Here is a 24085-nt window from a genome sequence, read left to right as displayed (position 1 = left end):
ACGAAAAAGTTATAATTACGTGTAACTCCCAATATCTTAAAATATACTTAACAGGTCTCCTTTCTTTCTTCCTCGTAAGTCGTAAGACCAGGGTGTCCTTTTACATGGGAGAAATTTCAATCAAGCCCCTAAAAACAATCTTTTTATATTTACCCAAAGTCCCTCTGATTGTGTGTGTTTCATCGTAAAAGGAAAGCTGATTGGAGATTGCCGACTACCGTCCGCCGCGGAGGGTATATACTTAGAATAGTCTCTCTTCTTCTCAACTGAAATGACCTTTCTACCCTCTGTTTACAAAAGTGTTTCATCACATGTGTGCGTGCCTCTATGCCTCAACCTCATTGAACCTTTTCCTATTAGAACATTGGGCAAAAGAACGCTATCCTAGAGGCACATGTACATGCCAGCGCACAAGTGCATAGGGGCATCATGACATTTTTGCACTCATTGTGTCTAGGTGTGTATTTGCTCTAGTTGGTAGCGTTCTTTTTTCCCATAACATATTTATTAGGGAAGTGTTTCTAGTGGGGGAGTGTGACTCTTGCGCATGCATGGAGACAATGGGAGCCTACAAAGAAGTATCGACTACGAAGTCGTATTACATTTAATGGGGTGTGGTGGTCATTTTGCCCCCTCTGTCTAGGTACAAGGGCCATACTCCTCCACAAAAATCATTTTCCCTATTTATTATAAGGGCACAAAAACCTTGCAGATCCGGTGTAGGAAATGCTAGACGTGCAAACCAATGGGTGACCACACAAGAGCATCTTCAACACATAATAGGTGGGGCAACACAGTCTTTTCGCTTTTGTCTCAGTCGTTTCCAACACCAGATTGACAACGTTCTTCTTCCCTTATTATAATTATAAAAATTAGGGAAATTGAACACTCCATAGTGACGTAACCCTAGTGCCTAGATATAGAGGATGCGTAAAATGAAGCCCCCACCCCTATGAATTCCAAAAACCCACCACATGTTGATGCCCATGTAAGCCTCCTCATTAGCCTTGGCGTTGGCGTAAGGCCACTTGACTAGGGAATGTTCTTTTTCCCTAAAAATTATAAATTAGGAAGAGAGAACGCAACATGATTGCATGACATTTGCACCAGCACGAGAACTAATAAGAGCGTGCATCTAGGCATCCACAGAGGGTGGGATGGTCATTGCACCCTTAGGGAACCCCGACCCCATCATATTTATGGAATCTGGATTCTTTTTCTCACTCAATCATGTACAAATGTGTTTATTGGTTATGTATAACCTTAAAAAGGAAAAAAAAAAAATGCAAAATAACGAAAAGATAAAATTTTATTATTGATGATTATTTTTTTCACAAAAAAATCTAATGGTGAAATAAACAGTATTACTTTTTTTTTTTTTTCTGATTCCCTCCAGCAAAATTTTTTGCCCTTTCTCTATCCTTACCTTCTGAAAGACCCCTCCCAGACTAATTTCAATGCTATTTTCATAATTTTTAAATGTTTAATAATCTTATATCCTATGTACATATAGAGATGACATAAATATTATTAATATAATATTAGTTCACTAATGCTGATATTTCAATTTATCATCTACATTGTCACCCTCAATCCTAACAAGTATAGTATTTGATGTATGCCATGTAGACTAATCACTTTTATAGCAAATTATTGATTTAGGTTTCAATTTAGCCTAACTATGTAGTAAGTGGGCACCAAAAAAAAAAAAAAAAGAGACCAGGATAATTTGCTGTTTTAGTTAGTTCAATAATTTAGTGAGAACTTTAGAGCATATGCATCATATGATTGAGGTTGGATACTTTGATGCTAATTTTTTTCTTTTTTAGTAAAAATTGGATGCTAAAATGAAATATATGCATTAAAGAGTCAATTAGTATTGATAACTATGCAATACACTTCTACCAAAAATAAAACATAACTATGCAATACACAATTAAGTTATCTCAACAAGTAATTAGATGATAAATTTAAAATTGGAGTGAAAAAAGCATTGAAAATGTATAGCATAGAGGGGGTGACCTAAGTTTTTTAAAAAGCCTAAGTAAAAAGATTTGGAGAGATGAAAGTTTTATTTTATTTTTTTTTTGTTGGGGGGGGCAATCGGATATTTATCCATAATATACATATTATGTTAATACATATAGTTTGGTGATAACAAACTCAAGCACCAGTAATCATTGCACTCGCTGTCAATCCATGGTATGAGTGATGGTAGAACACATTAGACTTGTGCTTTATTGAACATAAACAATGAATAAAGACAGCCAAGAGAAAACGAAATTGATGTTATCTATCAAACCTGTTGAAGAAATAAGCTTAACCTCTTCCCTATTTATACGAGAAGAAGAAACACCACACAGAGATGTCTTCAAAATAGAAGTCATGCTAGATCAAGTGTAGGGATTTTTGGAAAAACAGTTCTTGTTAAACTAATTTGATATTATATCTATGACCGAGTTTTTCATTACCTATGGTGAGAAGAGAATCTTTTCAACCATAATATCTAACTGACCTAAGAAAGGTATTTCAGACCTTTGTCAATAAAGAGTCACTCACTATTTCAGGAATCCAATCATAGCATTAAATCACCATGAATGAAGAGATTCCCTTTTGTTGGCGACGAAAAACTTTCAGGCTGCATTTGGTAACGTTCCTGGAAACGTTTCGTGTCAAAAATGAAAATTTTAGTTTCTGTGTCAAAACGTCGTTTTTAAACGAAAAAATGATGTTTGGCGAATCTGTTTTTGGAACGGTCTCAAATCGCATGTCTTCTCTCCTCTCTGTACGCAAAATTGTAAAAAATGAAGAGCTAAGGCGGAAGACAAGTTTATTAGGAACGATTTCCCTAAAATCACCCAAATAGTTTTTTTTTTTTGAACGAAACTGAGAAGACGGAACAACAAAATTCCAATATCTATTGTTCTTTTTTCACTTTTTGATCCGAAAAAATGGAAACTCATCTATAATAGTTTTTTTTTTTTGGAACGAAACTAGGAAGACGGAACAACTATTTGTTGTTCCGTTAATTCCAGTATCTATTGTTTTTTTTTCACTTTTTGTTCCAAAAAAATGGAAACTCATCTATGATGCACCAAACACTTTATTCCGTTTTTTATTTCAATAAAACAAAAAAACTCCAGAAACGTTCCAATAGAACGTTAGCAAACGCAGCCTCGCCTTACGTATAAACTTCTCAAATAATACCAGGAGTCCTAGAATTGCTCGACCTATGCCTCAAGCTCTTTTTGTAACCATGTTTCTTCAAGCATTGGACCACACCATTGCCCTGGCTGCTTACTAGCAACAAGGCCATCACCAGGCTTAATCGAGTTGCCATGACAACCTTAAAGAACCTAGGGGTTCAAGATGGCACTTTATTTACTAGATTAGAATCCACCCACTCTCTAGTCTTTTTATCCAGTATGGTCTGCGTGGCTCTCAGCTGTGTCCAATGAGATGACAAGTAGAAGGTATAAGGCCTAAAACACAAATAATTCCTCATTTCTTGCCATTCCATATGATTTATACCATTTGAGGTTCCTAAGGGCATAGAAATTTAGAGGAAGCCAAAGTCACCAAACGGACGCATGACAGCCAAATGATAGTTTTCAGTTTTCAGGGGGCACGCAGCAACGATAACATCCACTGGAATTTACAGACTTGCAGCGTTTATATCATTTTTCATATATAATTTGGTTCAGTCTGGTGTCTTGTGCTTTCATAGGAAAGGAAGCATCCGACCAGAAGGATGAACTGGCTGATAAGAACTCTCTGACCGATTTTGTGATGATGTCCTCTCAGATCCATGCCTCTGCCAAAACCCACTAGGCCGGTTGCCAGAGTCTGACCCACCGGCAGCCTGATGGAATGGCCCCCACCAGCTCGACTCTCTATCAACTGGGATCAATGGAAATGGAGCAAAGCGATCTCTTTCCCATGCATAGAAACGGCCTCGCACTGGATTCTCGGCTTCTTGGAGACCCCGGCCAGATGAGCCTGAAGATGGAAAGACATAGAAGGCACCAGCATGATCAGATGATGACGCAACAGGCCCTACAGGAGCCAAGCCCCTAGGACCACTGGTTCTCCTCATGGCTGAAAAGATAGGTGAACGCATGCCTGGTGAATTGTTATGCTGAGGCTGCTGCGGCTGCTGCTGCTGCTGTTGATGGTAAGCATGGAGACCTTGGATCCGGTCATGGGCCCGAGCACTGCTGCCTGGATAGGGTGGCACAATTGGGGAAACTACTGAGCTCCCAGCTCGAGGACCAGATCTGCAAAACACAGGAAGGCATGCAAAGTTATATTCCAACTCTTACGAAGAAAAACATTCCCACTAAACAATGAATTAAAATTTCTGAATACCAAGGCTTACCCATGGCTAAGAAGAAATGGGTGCACAAAAGATCCCGACCTTGGTATACTATCAGAATCACCCCTATTCGATCCCAGCGATGCAGATGGAACCGAAGGTTGATCAGAACCGCCAATGCGACCATTGGTTGGAGAGTAAGGAGGAGAATGGTGGCCCCAACTATGATAGTGGAGGTCCATAGCAGGAAAAGCATGGGAAGTTGTGATATCACCAGGTCCTGACAGGCTATTCCAGTGATGGTTAAAATTAGGACCATCTGCAAGGGTCTCACTTGGAGTCGAGGATGAAGGCTGAAGTGGTTGGAAGTAGGCAATGTAAGGGCAAGAATGGGCTGCAGATGATGCAGCTGTATGTTCAGCAAAGATGGCATGGTGTCCCAGCAGATCATGATCTACATTAGAAGAAATTCCATCACTATATAAACAAGGCCTCCAACAGAGTTCCAAACAGAAGAACTATAGTTCAAGAAAATAGATGGATACTTACATGCAGTTGATGGAGATTCACCTTCCCTGCAGAGTTAAAACATTAAAAAAATTCAGTTGGAGCACAAAAGGTTAATTAACTTTCGAAAGGGGTAAACATGGCAAGATAGAGAGTGCCTGTGCAACACATAGTAGGTACCGTAACAGCAGGCCTCTTCCAATACTTGGGGTGAGCCCTACTATAAAGAATAAATATTAACCTCCCAAATGTGTCATGATAAAAGGAGTGCTTCCGTCATTGGTGGACACACACCAAAGATATTAACTATAGAAAAATGGTGTGAAGAGAAAGTCCTACCCATCTATGAGCAGCAAATGCATCAGATGGAGTGATATGCTGCAAATTGAAGCAGATAACAGAACATGGGTAAGACCAAAGATACCTTGGGGAGAAGGACATGAGTGTCTCTGAATTCACAGCTGATGTGGTTTTAATAGGGTAGAATGGTGAAACAGGATTCATGTAGCTAAACCCATTCAGTTGGGCAAGGCTTAGGAATGCAGGGGACCTCCAAAATCAGATCAAGAAGTTAAAATTCATCTTAGTAAGCATAGAACTGAATTTACCCAACCAGGGGTACATTTGTCTTTTTTCTTTTAAAATTGGGGCGATGTTGTAATATATAGTTAGGGAAAAGTCTTTCTGAGCAAGCAGCGCAGCCTATGCCTCACATGTTGTATTTTTCAATTTTTTTTTCTATTGGTGAGCAAAAAAAATAGAAAAATCTCTGTGAGCCATGAAGGAGTTCCCGCTTTATCAGAGAATCCTCCCCCATAAAGTTATTTAAATCACAGTTGATCTAGCGGTTAGTACATTTAAATGCAGTTCCTGTGATAGAATTTGGCACATTAAAGATTAAGCTGAAGAACTGAGCATATTCATCAGAAAGAAACAAGAAAAAGGCGCAAAAACAAGGAGGAAATATGAAAGAAAATGATGCAGTTAAGGTGTCCAATTGGACCAATCGAGCCTCGGAAGACTTAATTTTGGCCCATGGTAGGGTTCTATGGGCCTTTTGGGTTATTGATGTAATGGCCACCTTTTATAAGCCCATATTAGGGTCTTGATTCTGAAGACGGGTATTACTTTATTAGTTAGTCTAGTAAGATTCCTATTTCTTTATTTACTAGTTACTAAGTGTCTTAGGTCTCTAAGAGTCCAGCCTTATTTCAGTCTCTTTATTTTATTATTTTAGTTTCCTAGTTAGTTTACCTCATCAGTTTAAGATTCGTTTAGACCTTTCCTTTTTTGAGTCTTTCATATAAGTTCTTAAGGGGCTACAGCCTTGTACACGAATTTGAGTAATGAATTTCATTTGTTGCTTTTGGTTCTGTGGCAATTCAATTCCAGCCCCTGCTGCGGTGATTCAGTTCCAGCCCCTAGTGTGGTGGTTCTTGTTTCAGAATTCAATATACATGCACACCAAGGATTTTAAACTCGGAATTGGGGGTCGAATTGGCCCCCTCAAAACTGAAAACCCAGCCATCCGTCCCAAAAACCCTAGAATCAGCAGCTCCAGAACGTCCAGAGATCGGGATTGGACATGGCCTATTCTGATCCAAATAAGCAGACTCGACCGATCCAGATCCTAATCAGCTGATTCAATCGATCCGATTCTGATTTTCAAAACAGTGCTGCACACCTTTTGGTTTTTGTTTCTGGATCTCATACCAATTGGTTGCTTTGATTATCTTCCTGTTACCGCTGTGAATCCAGGATCAATTTCTGAAATCATGAATGAATTTTCTATTAAATTCTGTTTTCTTACTGGGTTCTCTCAGAACTTTTGATCGATAAGTCTGATTGAATTTTCTATCAAATTCTGTGCTTTTTATATTAAATTTTGTTTCTTAATTCAAAATTCAATTTTACTGTAGTTTTCTGAGAATCCCAATCAAAGTTTGATTTCTGAAATTATCAGTTTATCTGATTTATGCATCCTATACTGTTGGTTTTACAGGTTCTTTATTGATATTCTTAGTTTACAATGGCATTGTTAACTAATAATTTCAGTCTCTTAAAATCTCCAATTGATTACCCTGTTCTGAGATTCCCTAGTCGCAGTTCCAAATCAGCTGTATCTTGACAGTCAGCATTTGGATTGGCTTGAGATTTCAGTATTTTATTCTACCCTTAAAATCAAGCCCTCAAACAAGATATTTCTCAGACCTGATCTGTTGATTTGATTCAATCAGAGTTCTCCTAAAATCGGGAAATCTCCCTTCTCGATCAAGCTTCATTGCTGGATTTTGAATCCAATCTTTAGGAACTTCTGACCATATTTTAGAGAGAGAGAGAGAGAGAGAGAGTATCCATCCATATGGACACAAGTGTAGAGATCGCTACCTAGTAGTCCTCCCAGTGATAGTCCGGAAAAATGAAAATGGGTAAAAGTACCATATATAGGTTCCTGTGATACTTCCAACAACTAAGTTTATTGTTAATTTATTTTACTGTACAGTCTAGAATGGGATAGTCAAGCCTTGTGAAACAGAAAACTGTACCAGATGCAACTCCCAACAATCCCTTTGGTTAATTCCTCAGTTTGTCCTTAGATTTTTATTACCATTCATCCCCAAATAACAAAAGTTAGTTTTCACTGTGACCAAAACTACTAAAACTAATAATTTTTCCTTATAAAATGTTCTTTCTTGTTTCCAGCCTTAGTAAATATGCATATAATAACCCATATATCATATATACAACCTTTAAGAAAAAAGCTTCCTTCAAATGTATCAAGTACAAAATATACAGTTGGTGCAACAAGAAACAAAAAGAGGAGCAAAACATTCGTCTTATGCATCAATCTTCAGTTAAGAAAGCTCTGGCATCTTGCATTCTCTTATTTCTTAATAAGGCAAATATTACACACAACTACAACCCGAGAGAGAGAGAGAGAGAGAGAAACAAATGAATCCAAAATTCTACAAATGAGCTAAGAACGGAGCAAGAGAAAGGGGAGAGAGGATATTATATTCGTCTCTAGAAACACAATTAAAAAAAATTAAGAACTCTACGTTGCAATTCCCTATGTGGTCCTCATTTTGGCCTCGACATTCTCAAGTCCCATTCAAACCCATGACCTTGGGCTTGTTCGATGAGAAGTCAGATATTTTCTAACAGTTCAAATGGCAATGGTTCCACATTTCTTGTCATAGAAAAAGCAAAAGCATAAGCAAAATGGACTTGGCACTTGGACCCAGTGGATTGATTTTTTGCCATCTAGTGCTAAGAACATATTACATTCTGTAATTAGTTCATGTGGTCCTTTTTTTTTTGTGTGTGTGTGTGTGTGTGTGTGTGTGGCGGGGAGTGGGGGGGGGGGGGGCAAGGGAAAATGAATTGAGAAAAGTATTTCAGTGCATTAGGCCAATACTGAAATTTCATCTTAGAAGACAACAAAATACAAGCTTATAAGAGGACGTCTTGCTTACTCAAATGATGAATGAACTCGGGAGAATCCACTAAACGGACACCAATGGACTCCAAATGGCTGAAAACAGAATAGACCAATGAAAGGAGATCAGAGGTCAGTAGCAATCCTTCAAATTCCAAATACAAACTTTTATCATAATCCCAAGCATCTATTCAGTCCATCATGGTTCTTAGATGATAAATTAACAGAAATGCAATGATTATGTTTCTTGTCTAACTAGAATATAGGATCTTAAAAGAATTTCTAAAAATTCCAAAACAATTTATGGTAACTAACTGAAGTCCAGCATACAATTAAGAACATGGAGTTCGTTCAAGAAATTGTACAACTTCCATCAGGGAAATTTTACATTGGATAACATAATTTAGAAGTCGAGCACACACTTTATATTGAAGATGTTACTTCCTTCTGTATAGAATTTTAATATAAATTTATACGGACAATCCTCAACAAAATATAATTGACAACGAAGGCACTCTAAAACTTCACCATGAAGTAGTAACTTCATTATTGTCAGTTATCTTGAATATAAATAAAAGGGGAGGGTTCTCTGTCTGGGAGTGCGGCCTCTGCACCAGCATGGGAGCCAATGGGAGTGCACATGGAAGCATCAACAGGAGAGGGATTTGTGCCTTTCATTGGGGGTGGGGTGGTCATTTCGCCCCATCCTGAGTCTGAATGCAGGGTTCCACCATGCCCTCTATAGCTGCCACATGGCAGTTTGCTTGGGCCCAAATTGGGAGGATGTATAGTCCTCATCAGCAGTAAAACTATGTTAAAATTTCAACAAATCTGACATCTCCATGTTTCATTCTAGAGGGTTGAAAAAAAAAGTTTGAAAAAAGAAGGGAAGCAACCTTAAGAGCTAAAAAGAACCACTGAAGAACCAAATGGGAAAAGGCCTACCCATGGTAGCCCATACGATTAAGACAAGCCACCAAATTTTACTAGTAGCCTACACACAGTCTCTAAATCTATCCAGTGGTCAAGATTGTTAAATCATCAGTCCATGTGGCAGATAAGTATAGGATCATCATGGAAAATGTCCCAGGAATGACTGCACCAGTAACCTTTTCCCTCATTAATCCTTCTACTTCATTTATTGGTCCTTTTAAAGCAGCCAAAAGTAAAGTGATAATAACCCCGAGCAAAAACAGAGCAGTGGTACAGAAACTAGCATCTGACTGCATATATTGTGACTACCATGATGGGCCAATGAAATTAGATAGATGAATCAAATAGTATACTTGCTGTTATTACCATTTCAGAATAACTTAAATCATACAGATCCTCATCATGGGTCAAGTCATCCACGCTAAACTCGGCAAATGAACGGCATCCATTAGCATAAAGCCATTGACCTTTCTCAACCTTCCGGCAATTAGGGCATTGCATCACTCCCTTAGCATTAAAGGCGGAACCAATGCAATCTGAAGAAAATCATGACAAAATTAGAAACATGACCTAGGACCATATCAAAGCAAACACTGAAAGAATTATTGATTACTCATAAGTTAATATTAGATACAACACAGAGTTGGGAATGAAAATATCAATACACTGGCATGTAATTGCAACAAAATCTTCCAAAGGAATAGGCAGGGCCAAATGGGGTTTAGCCTTCTAGAGTGAAAAATAAAAAGTAATTCCACACATCACCTGGGGCTGGGGGAAGCCACTTTAAAGTTTGTAGAACAAGCAATACCACTCAAGCAATCAAGATGAGTGTTGGAGCCATGCCTAAGAAGATTGAACACAGGAGAATATAGCAACGTCAAGGTAAAAATGAAAAATCTTCCTATCTCATAGAACAGTTTATGCGAGATTCAATTAAATGAGCCCTCATCTTGTCAAGAAATTGAAATAACTAATCTGGCAAACATTAAAATGAAGAATTATCAACCTATGAAATAACAAAATGGCCACAAATTCAACTGTGATGAACCTCGCACAAATAAAAGGCAGGTGAAGCGGGAGCACTAACCACCTTTCCCTCAAGTTATTGGGGGTACCGTATCATCATAAGTGGAATTGTTGGAGCTCATAGCTACAATCTTGGGTATGAATGAATTTGGGGGTCATTTGGGGCATGTATCCTTATTTCAAGTAAGAGTTTTGTTTATGAGTCCATACTTCAAAGGTTATAATTCTAGGTGTTAAAGATACTTTGGCATATTGGAAGGCAAGGATCCATGTAGTCAACGCCATTTAGGTGAGTTCCTCGTATCTTACTGGGCTGTGCCTCTTACTTTCATCTTTCAACTCTTTGCCATTTCTCTTTACCATTTCCATTTTCTTATTTACTTCATTCCTCCTTTTCTGTTCGGACGTCAGTTTTCCCTACTTTGTTATGCACAGATCCTTGTAGCCGACCCCATTGAGTTGGGATAAGGCTGAGTTTCTTCTTGTTGTTGAAAGATACTTTGGCCAGCTTATATCCAGATAATACTTGTCTCGAGTAACTTAAAGCATAAGTAACATTTTACTTAACACACAAACAATTAGTTACTTGGAACACATTGTATACATGTAATGTTTCTCTTTTCCAATAGAATGGAATGAAGAATTTGTGTTTTGTGATATGCTCTCACATGAGCCCATAGGTTGTTGATCCTTTGCATCCCCTCACTTATCTCTTCCTTTTTCCCCTTTTCTTATTCTTATCTAACAATTGTGGTTGCTTTTATCTCCTTCAGATCAGTTCTACATCTTTCTTCTCCACAACCCCCCCCCCTGGATTTTTTTCTCAGCAATTTCTTGTCCTCTGTTTACAGATCAGTAAGAGCAATCAACAACTTCAATTTATTCAGTTTGCATACCTGGCCATCTGGGTGGATTCTTCTCCTTCTCTTATTTCTTCTTCTTCTGGTTCTATTCTTAATCCTACCCTAACTTCTTCTACATTCTTTAATCCTTAATCAGTCCCAACACTCTTACCACCACCATTTTGTTGCAGCTCCATCCCAGATATCTAAACCACCAGGCTTCCCACATCAGGAAGTCTACAATGAGGAAACACTCATTCAAACTAATGCAGGAAGATCTAACAAACCGTTAACCTTGCAGATTATGGGCTAAGGAATATGTAACAACAGAGAAACAAGTTACCAGTCCTCAAAAAGCTTGAAGAAGTGAAGAAGTGAAGAAGTGAAGAAGTGAAGAAGAGAAGAAAAAGGAAAGAGAGAACCAAAGGAAGAAGAAGAGAAAAGCTCTTGGACTACAATAGAAAACAGAATACTTCTATCGTGGTCATTCCCTTTATTTATATTGTTACAATTACAAGTCTAATTACAATGTAAGAAGTTAACTAAAGCAACATAAACATACCATGGTAGGGACAGTCCCCCTATCACGATCAATGACACCTAAACACGATAGAGTACCACAACAATAATACCCCAACGGTACATATCTTAACAATCCCCCTTAAGCTAGAGCATATAAATCACCCATGCCCAACTTGGAACAGCCCTTCTGAAAAGTATGACTAAACAAAGGCTTACCCAACTAATCTACAAAAGAAACAAACAAAGTATCAACCAACTTCCTCATAACTGCATTTCTGACAACGTGACAATCAACTTCAACGTATTTTAGTCCTTTCATGAAACACTAGATTACTGGCAATGTAGATAGCAACTAAATTATCACAAATCATCTTCATAGTTTGAGTAATTGGAAATCCCAACTCATGAAGCAGTGAAGTAAACCACATCAACTCGGTTGCAGTATGAGCCATAGCCCTATACTCAACCTCAACATTGCATCTAGCCACAATTGTTTGCTTCTTGCTTCTCCACGTGACAAGATTGCCACCAATAACGTACAGTAGCGTGTGGGAGATCTCATATCATTTTTAGCACCAGCCCAATCTGCATCAGAGTATCTGACCAGATCAAGATACTAATGAGGTTAGTAAACAAGCCCCTTTCCTGAAGCCCCATTCAAATACCTTAAAATGCGACATGCTGCCTCCTAGCGAGTCTTCTTTGGTGACTCCATAAACTGACTAATAACTTCAATAGCAAAAGATATGTAAGGTCTAGTAACAATAAGGTAAATGACTTTCCCTACTAATCTTCAGTATCAATGTTTGTCATCAAATTCCCCACCATCATTTATCCCAAACTTCTAGTGTGGATCCATGGGAGTATTGATTGGTTTAGAAACAAACATACCAATCTCAAACAAGAGGTTTAACACATTTTCTTTGTGATAGACTAATCCTTTTCTTACTTCATGGCACTTCAATACCAAGAAAATACCTAAAGGCACCGAAGTCTTTCATCTGATTGCTGATGCAAATAAGATTTCACCTATGAAACGTCAGATACGTCATCCCCATATATGATAATATAATTGACATACAACCAATACAACCACTAAAATCCCGATCCCGAACAAATAGAAAATGATCAGAATAGCATTGTGAGAATCCGCACCGAGTAACAATCAAACTGAATTTATCGAATTAGGCTCTAGGTGATTGTTTTAAACCATAACTTGCCTTGTGTAACTTACAAACTCCGTCAAAATTCTCCCCCTAAGAAACACACCCTAAAGGTTGCGCCATATACACCACTCATGTAGATCATCATATAAGTAAACATTCTTGATATCCAACTAATATAAAGGTCAGTCCAAATTCACTGCTACGAAGATGGGTACACGTAGGGATGTAAACGGATGAAATTCGGCTCAAATAGGATACTATACGAATTCGAATCCGTGTAATACTCCACTATTCGAATTCGATCCGTTTATCCGACCAAACACATAAAACGATATTAAATTCGAATTTGTATACTTAAACGGTAATCGGATATTATCCGATTCGACATGAGTTACATGAAAGTAGATTTTATACATTGTTACAATAGAGAGAATGTAATCGGACAAGAGGATCATGAATTAAAAGGGTGGTTCTGTTCGATTACCTTTGCTGCTAATCAGATTGGGAAACGAGAAATCTATGATTTGGGCTTGATAAAAAAAAATAGAAAAAATCATGGGTTATAGGGGTTCTAGGTGAGATTTGAACCAAATCGTAGCTTGGGGAATGGCTCTTATGGTGATGACAATGCTCTGCAACAGAATGTTGGAAAAAATTAAAATATTGATCTTCGATTTTAGGGGTTTCTCCTTTGGCAAATCAAAATTGGGTAAAAAAATTAGGGTCTTCTGTAGATTCCATTTACAAACATTCAACATAGATGTCTCCTTTCTAATGGAAGAAAACAAGAATGGGAGGAAGAAGAAGAGCATTTTCTCTTCACATATTCGGCGTCAGGTGGAAAAAGGATGAGGAGAGTGGCATAGTTTTCATAATGTTCCCTATGAGTTGTGAACATAGGGGGGGAAAAAAAAGTAACAGAAACAAATCTCAAAACCCCTTTGTTTTGGATAATCTTCAACATCGAGAAACGGGAAAAATGGGAAGAAACAGAAACAAAAATCTTTGAGCTATGCACTTACATGGAAGTGAGGCCGGCAAGCCGCAATGTTAGCTTGGCCCAAAATCTGCAAGAGGCAGCAGAGCCGGAGCCGGAGCCGGAGCCGTGAGAGAGCGAAAGGCAAGAGACAAGAGACGAGAGGCAGTAGAGTGATCAGACCCGGAGTGGCTTTGCCACTTTGAGCTACGAGGATACTCAAAAGAGCTTGGGGATATCCCAAGGAGAGAATGAGAGTCGAGAGATTTCTTAGGGAGTTAGGGTTTTTGGTTCGTTGGATTAAAACATTATATACTTAGGTTAGGTTTTTTTCTTTTCATCTAATGGTCCACAATAAATTCCTAAATCTAGCCTTTAGATTGGTATATATCATTCCTTAAAAGAAAAACAAAAACAAAAACAAAAAAAAACATGTATTAGTATCACATATTTCTACACTATTATTATGTAATAAAAATTAATATTTACTTAATATTATAATGGAAGAAATGGATTCGGCTAAACGGATACATATGTTCTTTACCATCGGATAGCTAAACGAATCGGACAATAATCATTCGGAAACTAGGATTATCATATTCGTATCCGCTTAGTTTTCAAACGGATTCGGATAGCTTTTGTATATACATTTTTCGAATACAGATACTCCTAAACAAATATGAACACGGATCAAATGCGGATTTTCGACTATCCATTTACATTCCTAGGTACACGGACTGAATTAAGATGGGAAACAGGTGAGAAAACTTCAAAAATAATCCACCCCATGGGTCTAAGTATAACCCTTTGCAACCCAAAGGGCCTTAAGCCATTCAACTGAGCCATTTGGATTGTACTTAATGGTAAACAATGTGTAAACCCAGCAACACCATACAAGATCCTTACTTGGAGGCAAATCCACTAGGGTCCATGTCTGGCGAGAAATTAAAGCATCTGTTTCTATTTCCATAGCCACTTTCCACTTAGGATGAGATAAAGCCTCATGATGAGTTTTGGTAATGGAGTTGGTAGATAATGAGAAAGCAAAGTTATACAAGGGAAATGGAAGGTGAGATGTAAAAACAAATTTTCTATATGATAAGTAGCCATGGATTTCTGAGTACATAAATGGGGGTACCTTTGCGAAGAGCAACTAGTAAGTCAACAGGAAAGAAAGAGAAAGTAGGATCTTCAGCCGGAGGTTCAGACCATGCAGTGAGCAATGAAGCAGGAAGAACCGTAGACTACACTTTCTTGTTTCGCCACTAATACACTTTCAGTGGGGCAGATAATGGAGGCAGCAGGAGCATCATCAAATGGCATAAGAGTAGGAATAGGAGTTGTGGAAACAACATGTGTGTCAAGGGAAGAGCTAGGTGCAATATGGTAAAATATGGATTGTTTTCAAAAAAAAGTAACATCGACACTGACAACTGTCGATCAGTATGAGGATCATAACACTTATACCCTTTATGAGTTATAGAACTGCCAAGAAAAACATACTTGATAGCCCTGGAAGACAACTTATCAACCTGAGGTTGTAAATTGTGAACAAAGACACACATCCAAAAACTCATAGCGGCAAAGAAAACAAGGGAGATTTTGAAAACAAAACAAAAAATGGTGAACAGTTAGCTGTTATAGAAAAGGGCATTCTGTTAATCAAATAACAAGTGGTGAGAACACCAGCACACCAAAAATATTTTAAAACATCCATTCAAACCATACCATGATCTAAGCAAAAGTTAGATATCTCACACTAAGTGTATTCAAGTGCATTATCGAATCTAAATATTTTAATAGAAGCATCAAATTGAGTCTTTATTTCACTATAAAAATATTTAAAAATTGAAAGAAACTCTGATCGGTCTTCCAACAAATGCACCCAAGTCAAATGAAAATGATTGTCCACAAAATTAACAAAATAAGAACTTAACCTATTTTTGATATGACAAGGACCCCGAAATGAGAGTGTACTAAAGAAATAAAGGACTTCTAGACAAACTATGAGATGGAAAAGACAACGGATAATGCTTTGCAAGCTTATACGCTTCACACTCTAGGCGACGGACAGATTTGCAACTAAGAACCATATGCTGAAGTTTTGATAAAGATTGATGCCCCAACCAAAGATGCCATTAAATAGGGGAAAGAACACTTGTCTCAAATAGTCATCCAGGGTGCATAACTGAGAGGCCAATACAATCCTAAAATTTCAAGTAAAGTTCATGGGCAGATTGAAAGTACCAAGGGGTATCGATTCAGTCAACAAAGAGTACATGAAACTGGTACCACCAGGATAGAAATTTTTTAATTTATTTTATTTTATTTAAAAAGGAAATCTAGGTTTACCCTTCACTAATCATAATTTAACAACCCCCCCCCCCCACATCAAGTGGATTTCCAACCCAAAAGATACAATAGAACTAACAAGAAATCTCTACACTACAAGTAATCACAAGAGAACAGCTCCAGGGTATATGGTTGATGAGGAAGACTCAGATCCTAACCTAGCTAAAATAATTTTTATCTTTCCACAGGAGGCTTAAATAGATGGAACTTCTATTCACATTTTGATACAAAGAATTGACAACTGAATGGAATAAATTATATAAACAACATATGTTTGGAAATTAAACAATAATGATTGAAAAGTCCAAATATTGTAGTACTTCTAATCTTTCATGAATTGATTCGAGTGAAATTCTGTACTTCTTATCTTTCATGAATTGATTTGAGTGAAATTCTTTCAACAATCAATGATATATCATGGTACCAGCGCATGAATAGAGATGAAACAACTTCGAAACTAATTGAGAACTAAGCAAGATTGCATGAACAACAAAGGAAATAAAACAGATTGCTAAATAATCATGCATACAGAAGATCTGGTGATTATTAAAACCAAGTCATTTGCGAGTAAAACTGAAGAACAATAGCAAACAGAAACAGAGATCAAGATAAATAGCAGCAATATTCCCCAGACCCCAGCCAATACCCAAAGTTTTTATAACCCAAAATATCAATGGCACTTTGATGTAGATACAGTTGCACTTACCTGGTTGGACCAGTAGGACCGGCTGTGAAAGCCAAGGGCCAAGAAGAACCGGTCCAGCCCAGGTTTTTGGCCCAACAAAGGCTTGTAGTGGTTAGTTTTACATTATGACTTTTATTTGCCTTTGAGTAGGATATGTAGGAGGTAGAGAAGTAGGAGTCAATTTCAGTTTTGGAGTCCAAGTAGGAGTCGTTTATTTTCCCTTTATATACTTGCATAACTCAATGTTTGATTTTTAGAGTGAATTTAACTTTTAGATAAGTGAATTTGCGCGTGGTGTGTGATCCACCCTCATGTTTCTTTGTCCGACAGCCCAAAAAAAAGAAAAAAAGTCGATGAAGAAGAAAGGCGAGAAGAGAAGAACTGAACAGGGGAAAAAAAAAAAAAGAAGAAGCGGCAGAAGAAAAGAAGAAGCAAAAGCAGAAAAAAAAAAAAAAAAAAGGCAGTAGTGCAGAAGAGGTAGCAGCAGGAAGCAGCAGGAAGGCGAGCAAAAAAAAGAAAAGAAAAGAAGAGAAAGTCGAGAAGAAAGGAAGAAGAAGAACAGAAGAAAGAAAAAGCCAAAGGAGAAGAGAAAAAAAAAAAAAAGAAACAACAGAAATCAGAGAATAGAAGACAGAAGAGGAAGAAGAAGAACATAAAAGAGAAACAGAAATCAGAAAAAAGAAGAAGAACGAAGAAAAAGAAGAAGAAGAGAAGTCGGGAAGAGAGAGAAAGGAGCACATACCTGCAAAGCCATCGCGAGCCTCTCTCCTGATCGGATCCGACTCCTGCTGCTGGTTCCGTCTCCAAGAAGGAGAAGGAGAACTGTTGTGGTCGGTATTCCAACCCTCAACCCACGATTTCCCTTTTGTTCTTTTTTTTCTTCTTACTAGCTTTCTATTTCTTGGAATACCCCTCCCTTCCTCCATTATCCCATTTTTGCCCTATTTTTGTCACTTCCAATAATTACAATTCTGCCACCCTACAAAAAAAAAAAAGGTGAGATAATTATCATTCTGCCATTCTCCTTTAAGTTTCATTCTATTTACTATTTTACCATCATATTCAAGTGTTATCTTGCCCATTTCCACCATGGTAGCCAATAGTGAAGTTGTTCAACAGCTGAACTCCTATAAGGGAGAAATTGATGCAAAACTTGAAGCTATTATAACAATGATGGAATCTATGCAAGCTTCTATTGCTCGTTTGGAAGCAACAGATAAAGGAAAGGGTCCCATTCAATTTGGGGATTCTTCCAATACCGTTCCACAAGATCCACCACCACATCATACACCACCACCACCACTGCCACCACCATATGGAACTGGTAGATATGATGATGGAGCAGAAAGAGTAACAAGATTGGATGTCCTTGATTTTTATGGAGACAATAATTCAAAACTGTACCTTGATTGGATTCATAGCCTATAGGCATTCTTCAAATGGTACGGGTTGACTGAGGCCTGAAAGATTCTATTTGCAGAGGCCAAACTGAAAGGCACAGCCCAAATCTAGTGGATCAAGCAACAGCAACAGAATTGACCCGAGGCATTGGTTTAGTCACTACTTGGGCTGAAATGCATGAAGTCATGAACCGGAGATTCTTGCCTTCTGATTACAAGCAACGCATGCATCTCAGGTTTGCACAGTTGAAACAAGAGAATTTAACCATGGAAGAATATGTTGCTAGGTTCTATTATTTACCTACTTGTTTAGATTTTGAGTGGGATGAAGAAGTATTGGTAGCACAATTCCGCAATGATTTGCACCCTCAACTTAGTGCCGCCCTTGCCTCTAGCCGACTGCCTACAATGGAAGACGTTGTCCATGTAGCATATCAGGTTGAGGAGAGTCTAAAACGTCCATACAATCGGCGGCCATTTATAGATGCTTTCCCTAGGGGTTCTAATTCTATTCAGCCACAATCATCTTAACAGGAAAAGTCAATCAGTAAACCACATGCTAGTGCTTCATCTATGGCATCTTCACGACCTAGCCGACCGTATTCTCTACCTCGTCGTGATTCAGACATGTCATCTTCACGACCTAATTAGCCATACTCCTCACCTCAGCGTGGTTATGACAGGAACTTAGCATTTCCAAATGAGGCTATTCAATGTTTCTCATGCAAGGGGTACGGGCATAGAGCTAATCAATGTCCTAACCAGTTGTTAGCCTACATTGACAAGGACAATTTTATACCCTATGCACCAGAAGAGCAACCGAAAACAGGAACAGTAAATCTGGAGGCTGAATGTGATCATGATCCTGATGAGATTAATGATGATGATAATGATGGTGAGCCTCGACCGTTCCATGTGATCCATCCTCTTTTGACTACACAGAAGATTCCTGAGGACGATTGGCGTCGTAATAGTATATTTCAAACCAGGGTCGATGCAATGACAGTTTGTGTAATATGATGATTGACCCCGGTAATTGTATCAATGTTGTTGCTGAAGATGTTGTTAGCAAGTTGGGTCTAAAAACTAAGCCTCATCCGAATCCCTACAAGGTTGGATGGGTGAACAACAATAACCTGAAAATTCATGAAAGGTGTTTGCTCACGTATTCCATTGGTGGACTGATCGATCAGGTTCAATGTGATGTTCTCCCTCTAAAAGTTTGTCACATTCTATTGGGCCGCCCATGGTTGTTCGACAAGAAATCCAAACACTGTGGACATGAGAATACATACACTTTTCAGTATGATGGCCTCGAGATAAAGATTCTTCCAGCAAAGGATCTTCCCCCTCTCAAGCTCAAGAGGACAGTTGGTACTTTTTTCATCTAGCACATTGACTCTAACGGCATTCTTGGACCTCATCCAAACTCGACGGAATCGAGTTCTTTTCAGAAGGGGAGAGCTGATGTAGATACAATTGCACTTACCTGGTTGGACCAGCAAGACCGACTGTGGAAGCCAAAGGCCAAGAAGAATTGGTCCAACCCAAGTTTTTGGTCCAACAAGGGTTGTAGTAGTTAGTTTTACATTATGACTTTTATTTGTCTTCCAGTAGGATACGTAGGAGGTAGAGAAGTAGGAGTCAATTTCAGTTTTGGAATCTAAGTAGGAGTCGTTTATTTTCCCTTTATATACTTGCATAACTCAATGTTTGATTTTTAGAGTGAATTTAATTTTTAGATTAGTGAATCTGTGCCTGGTGTGTGATCCCCTTCCCCCTTTTGTGCGATTTTCCCTCTTCTCCCAAAGGCTATTCCATCACACTTTATGTCTTCTTCCATGCAGGATGTTGAAGTAATAAACTCTAATTCACTATTGATGAAGTTTTCAAATTTCACCCAAAATAAAAAATAAAAATAACCTACTTTCTTTCCCTAGCTGCCATTTAACTTTGCACTTTTAAACCCATAAAAAAAAAAAATTCACAAAAAAGTCTGCAGTTTTTGTAATTTGAAGTGACAGAAAAAGCAATTGCAAAAAAATCAGCATTCTTAGAATATAAAAAAATCACAAGTTAGACCATCCTCATCAACAAAACCAAGATTCATGAATGTTACCCTCAACATTTCCCAAAGATAGGTGCTTGCCTCCTTGGATGAAAACAAAGATTGATTGCTAGCTCTAGTTAGGCAGTAAACTAACAGCTAGGCTCCCCCTCTTGGTAAGAAGGGCCAACCACAGGCAACTCATAGTCTCTCTCTTAACATGAAAGCTCGGATAGTTGTTAGTGTTAGTCATTTAGCTCTTTCTTTCATTTCAAATCGAAGTTATCTTCCGGTAAACTGTTCACCCAGACAAGTGCAAAAAACACAGTGGAATCACCCAACGCACACTGCTAGTGTATTTCCTGCCCACGAGGAAAGGAAGAGCGACAAGGTTTAGCTCGATCACTGCTCTTAAGTGAATTCTAGAAGGAACACAGCTAGCTCGCGGGAACCAACCCCCCCTAACGAGTCAACACTACACACTAACCCAAACAAAACAAAAATCTGGTGCAAATTTAATTGAGCGTAACCAAGGGCGAGGGCTAAAGATTGGCAATCCTTATAGTAAGAACAAAAAGAAAGGCAATAACTGTATGCAAGCACGTACTATTTTTAAAAGCAGTGGTAACTAATTATTTGTAATAAGAACTTATAGGTAAGCAAGTAATTCTCCTCTTTCTTCACTATCAATCCCTCTTCATCCTAACCAAACCACCCAGAGTAGGATGTTGAACCATCAACAGGCCAAAGAAGAAGCATGGGAATCGGACTAGGAACTCACACGAGTGGTAGAGAGGCAGAATTCTATAATAAAAAAAAAGCCTATTGCTTTTGTGATCATTCAAGTTGATATAATACCTTGAAAAACTTAGTGAATCCAAGCCTTGAGTCAGTGAATCCATCATTTCCTCAAGGCTCGTTAGTATGATTATTCAAGCTTAGATACTTGGGCATTTCAGTAGCCAAATCCATGATCAAAAGCTCCTTATTCAAAGCATCAACTAAGAATGATGCATTGAGAAAGTTGAACCCCATATGTACAAATACCCGAGCTGCAACCTGATCAGGAGAGATCTGGTGCATCATAAAAACTGAAAGCCTCCCGTAAACCTTTATCGCCTGCAACTTCTTCACAATCTACATAGTTGAGTCAATTTTTCAACCAGACCTCAAGAATCCTCCACAGGACATAATCAAGAAATATGGACATGGAAACACAAAAGCCATCAAGCAATGTAGATTTTCACTGACCTTGAAATAAAAAGGTATGTACAAGTTGGTCCTGAAAATGATCACTATATGACTGAGCACTAGAGATTGGAAGCACGAAAGTATAAACTTGTGATGGTCTCAATGCCAATGGAGCAGTTTGTTAAACCTACTAGACAGAGATGATAATCATCTTCCATACAATGACATAAATTTACTTCAAGAGTACCACAGAACTCTGACCAAGATGAAACATACTAAAGCTCGTGAACACCAAGATAACCAAATGAAAGCCATTTCTGTTTACCTTTCCATGTTGTTCCTCAACTAAAGTGAATAACATTTTAAAAACAAAAGCAATCTCAGCTAAACCTAGCTAAAACAAATGCAAAATTCCTAGAGGCCCGGTCAGACTCTACTATGATTTTGCAAACTGGAATTGCTGTTGCTAAACCTTACAGCTGAAACCTTTGAAAGAACCGAAGAACCTGCTAAACCTTACAGCTGAAACCATAGAAAGAACTGAAGAACCAGGTGAAAAGAAGGGGCTCAAAAGGAATCTCATCGGATGCATAAATTATGAGATCTGGAACATAAATTTAGGAGAATTTCATGAATATGGCATGAACATCCCATATTCATAAAGAAGAGCACTGGCCACATAAAAATAAAATAACATATTTAAACATGATGAAGTACAACAGGTCTTACAAGAAGGGGATAAAATAATCTGTAATCAAATGCTGAACATGGCAGGAGGGATAGGCAATGAGACATGAGGTTTGCATCATGCAACATATAAATTCGGTAGGTGATTCCTCAATGGACCTGATGATATTATCATTAGAATTTACGATGATGTCTATGCGCTTTGCGGTCCCTCAAAGTACAACAAGCAAAAATCGTAAGTGTATAACAAAATTCCCTTGTTGGGTGTTATCAAGAACGCAAAGCTAACATTTTATTTTCTGATAGATCACAGTACCTAAGACAGTGTTCCATCATCAGTTTCTTGTTAAGCTTGTTATGGCCTCATTCCCAGTGTAAGGGTCAATATACTGGGATGGTGACATTCTTTCCTAACAGATTCCAATGATATATATAGCCAGCCTGTGTGGCATGCAACATGTCATACTGAATATCGTATTATCCATTCCATCAAGTGATCAATCTCAAACAGGGTAGATAATTCAGAAAAATGAATGAATTTCTATGCATCACAGATCCGTCCTTGCCATCTATGAATTTGTGACGAGATCGATCGACCTTTTGGTTAGCATTCACAACAAAGTTTCAAATAGGAAGAAGAACAAAAAAAACGCCAGCTTCAGATGCATACAAAGTCCAATAACTCAAAATATTCAACGAATACAACCGAGAAATTAAATTTTATTCGAAATAAATCGAATATTTCCGACTTACCAAGATGAAATTCATGGCCGCATTGCAGCTTCGCCCTCGATCTGTCCCCATTATCCGTCACAATCTCGAGGCAAATAGAGCATGACACCGAAGAAGGACTGAACAAAAGCTTCCCACCGCCCCCATCATCCAAAAGATCAGCATCTTCTGAGCCCATTTCTTCAATCAAAACCTTGAATTGAAGAAGAAAACCATTAAAAAAACTCAACCGAATTCCTCCGACGGACCTCAGAACTCAGTAATCTCGCTCTCCTCCTTAACAATTACGAAATAATCGATAGCAAGAACCTCTAAACACCTTGAAAACCAAGCGAAGCCTTCGCGGAATCGCAGAGAAACGAAGGACAGAAATCGTTTTGTAAAGGGGGCAAATCTGAAACCCTCTCTCTTCTCTCTCCTCTATCGTTGGTTCTCCGACCTGTTAGAATGCGGCTTCAATTACGTGGTTTGGTCATTTAATACCGGGTGTCGCGAAAATAGTTAACCGTATGATGGGATTTATGAAGGGTTGAGATTGAATAAAATTTAGAAGAAAATCTTCCGGTTAGTAATTTGACCCCACAAGTCTACCGTTTTGACTTGAAGTTTATGTTGTTAACTCAGGTTAGCAAGATGACTGTAGTTGGTGGTCTATAGAGTGTAGTATAGATACGTCGGATAAGGATTGAAAATCCTTTCCCATTCCATCGTTGGGACCTAGACCGGGACGACAAGGAACTGGACGGGCCGTGTTGTTTTTGATTTATCTTGGAGGACCCAAGTTGGCTGACGAGGGAAATTCTTATTGCAAATTTGCAACTAAAAATGAATCGGTAGATCATTTTCTATTTGAATGCTCCTTTGTGAAGGCAGTTTGGTATGAGAGCACTCTTTTCTTTGCTCCACCATATGATAGAGCATCGAGATTAACAGATTGGCTGAAGAATTGGGACCTTTTGGGGGTTCAAGACAAGAAGTTTGCTCATGAAACTCTCTCCCGTACTTCATTTCTATGCTGGTACTTGTGGTGTATGCGGAACGATGGGATTTTTAAAACAAATGATTGGACACCACAAGAGGTAATTTCTACTGCAGAAAGGGCATTCCTGGAGTTCCATTCGGCCATTGTTGTCCCAGCTTCTTCGCCCTCCAATGCAACTACCATTAGAACTTCAAGATATGGAAAGTGGGAGGCCCCACCCTTGGGTTTTGTGAAAGCAAACTGTGATGCTACTCATCCACAAGGAGGGATTTATGGTGGA

The 24085-nt window shown here is 38.4% G+C and overlaps 1 protein-coding gene across 1 annotated transcript; it reads right to left on the bottom strand.

Annotated features, from left to right (window-relative positions):
• Positions 1 to 3476: 3476 nt before the first annotated feature.
• On the bottom strand, positions 3477 to 23275 carry LOC122057975 (E3 ubiquitin-protein ligase RFI2-like). Its single transcript, XM_042620351.1, has 7 exons — positions 23143 to 23275; positions 22845 to 23016; positions 9561 to 9730; positions 8299 to 8357; positions 4865 to 4890; positions 4379 to 4769; positions 3477 to 4277 (listed from the first exon to the last, which is right to left on the bottom strand). The coding sequence occupies exons 2-7, from the start codon at positions 22999 to 23001 to the stop codon at positions 3722 to 3724; spliced, it is 1359 nt and encodes a 452-aa protein (XP_042476285.1). The 5' UTR covers positions 23002 to 23016; positions 23143 to 23275; the 3' UTR covers positions 3477 to 3721.
• Between the last annotated feature and the right edge of the window lie 810 nt (positions 23276 to 24085).

The sequence above is a fragment of the Macadamia integrifolia genome, chromosome 12 (genome assembly GCF_013358625.1).
Source record: "Macadamia integrifolia cultivar HAES 741 chromosome 12, SCU_Mint_v3, whole genome shotgun sequence".
NCBI classification, from domain to species: domain Eukaryota; kingdom Viridiplantae; phylum Streptophyta; class Magnoliopsida; order Proteales; family Proteaceae; genus Macadamia; species Macadamia integrifolia.
Note: the sequence above shows the minus strand (reverse complement) of the source record. Positions and strands in the feature narration are given on the sequence as shown.

Excerpts from the sequence above, each read along its gene's own strand:
- LOC122057975 (XM_042620351.1), bottom strand. The coding sequence starts at position 23,001 with ATGGGCTCAGAAGATGCTGATCTTTTGGATGATGGGGGCGGTGGGAAG. Across the intron at positions 9,731-22,844 it reads CGGCCATGAATTTCATCTTG|ATTGCATTGGTTCCGCCTTT; the intron begins GTAAGTCGGAAA and ends GATTTTCTTCAG. Across the intron at positions 4,278-4,378 it reads CCATTTCTTCTTAGCCATGG|ATCTGGTCCTCGAGCTGGGA; the intron begins GTAAGCCTTGGT and ends TGTGTTTTGCAG.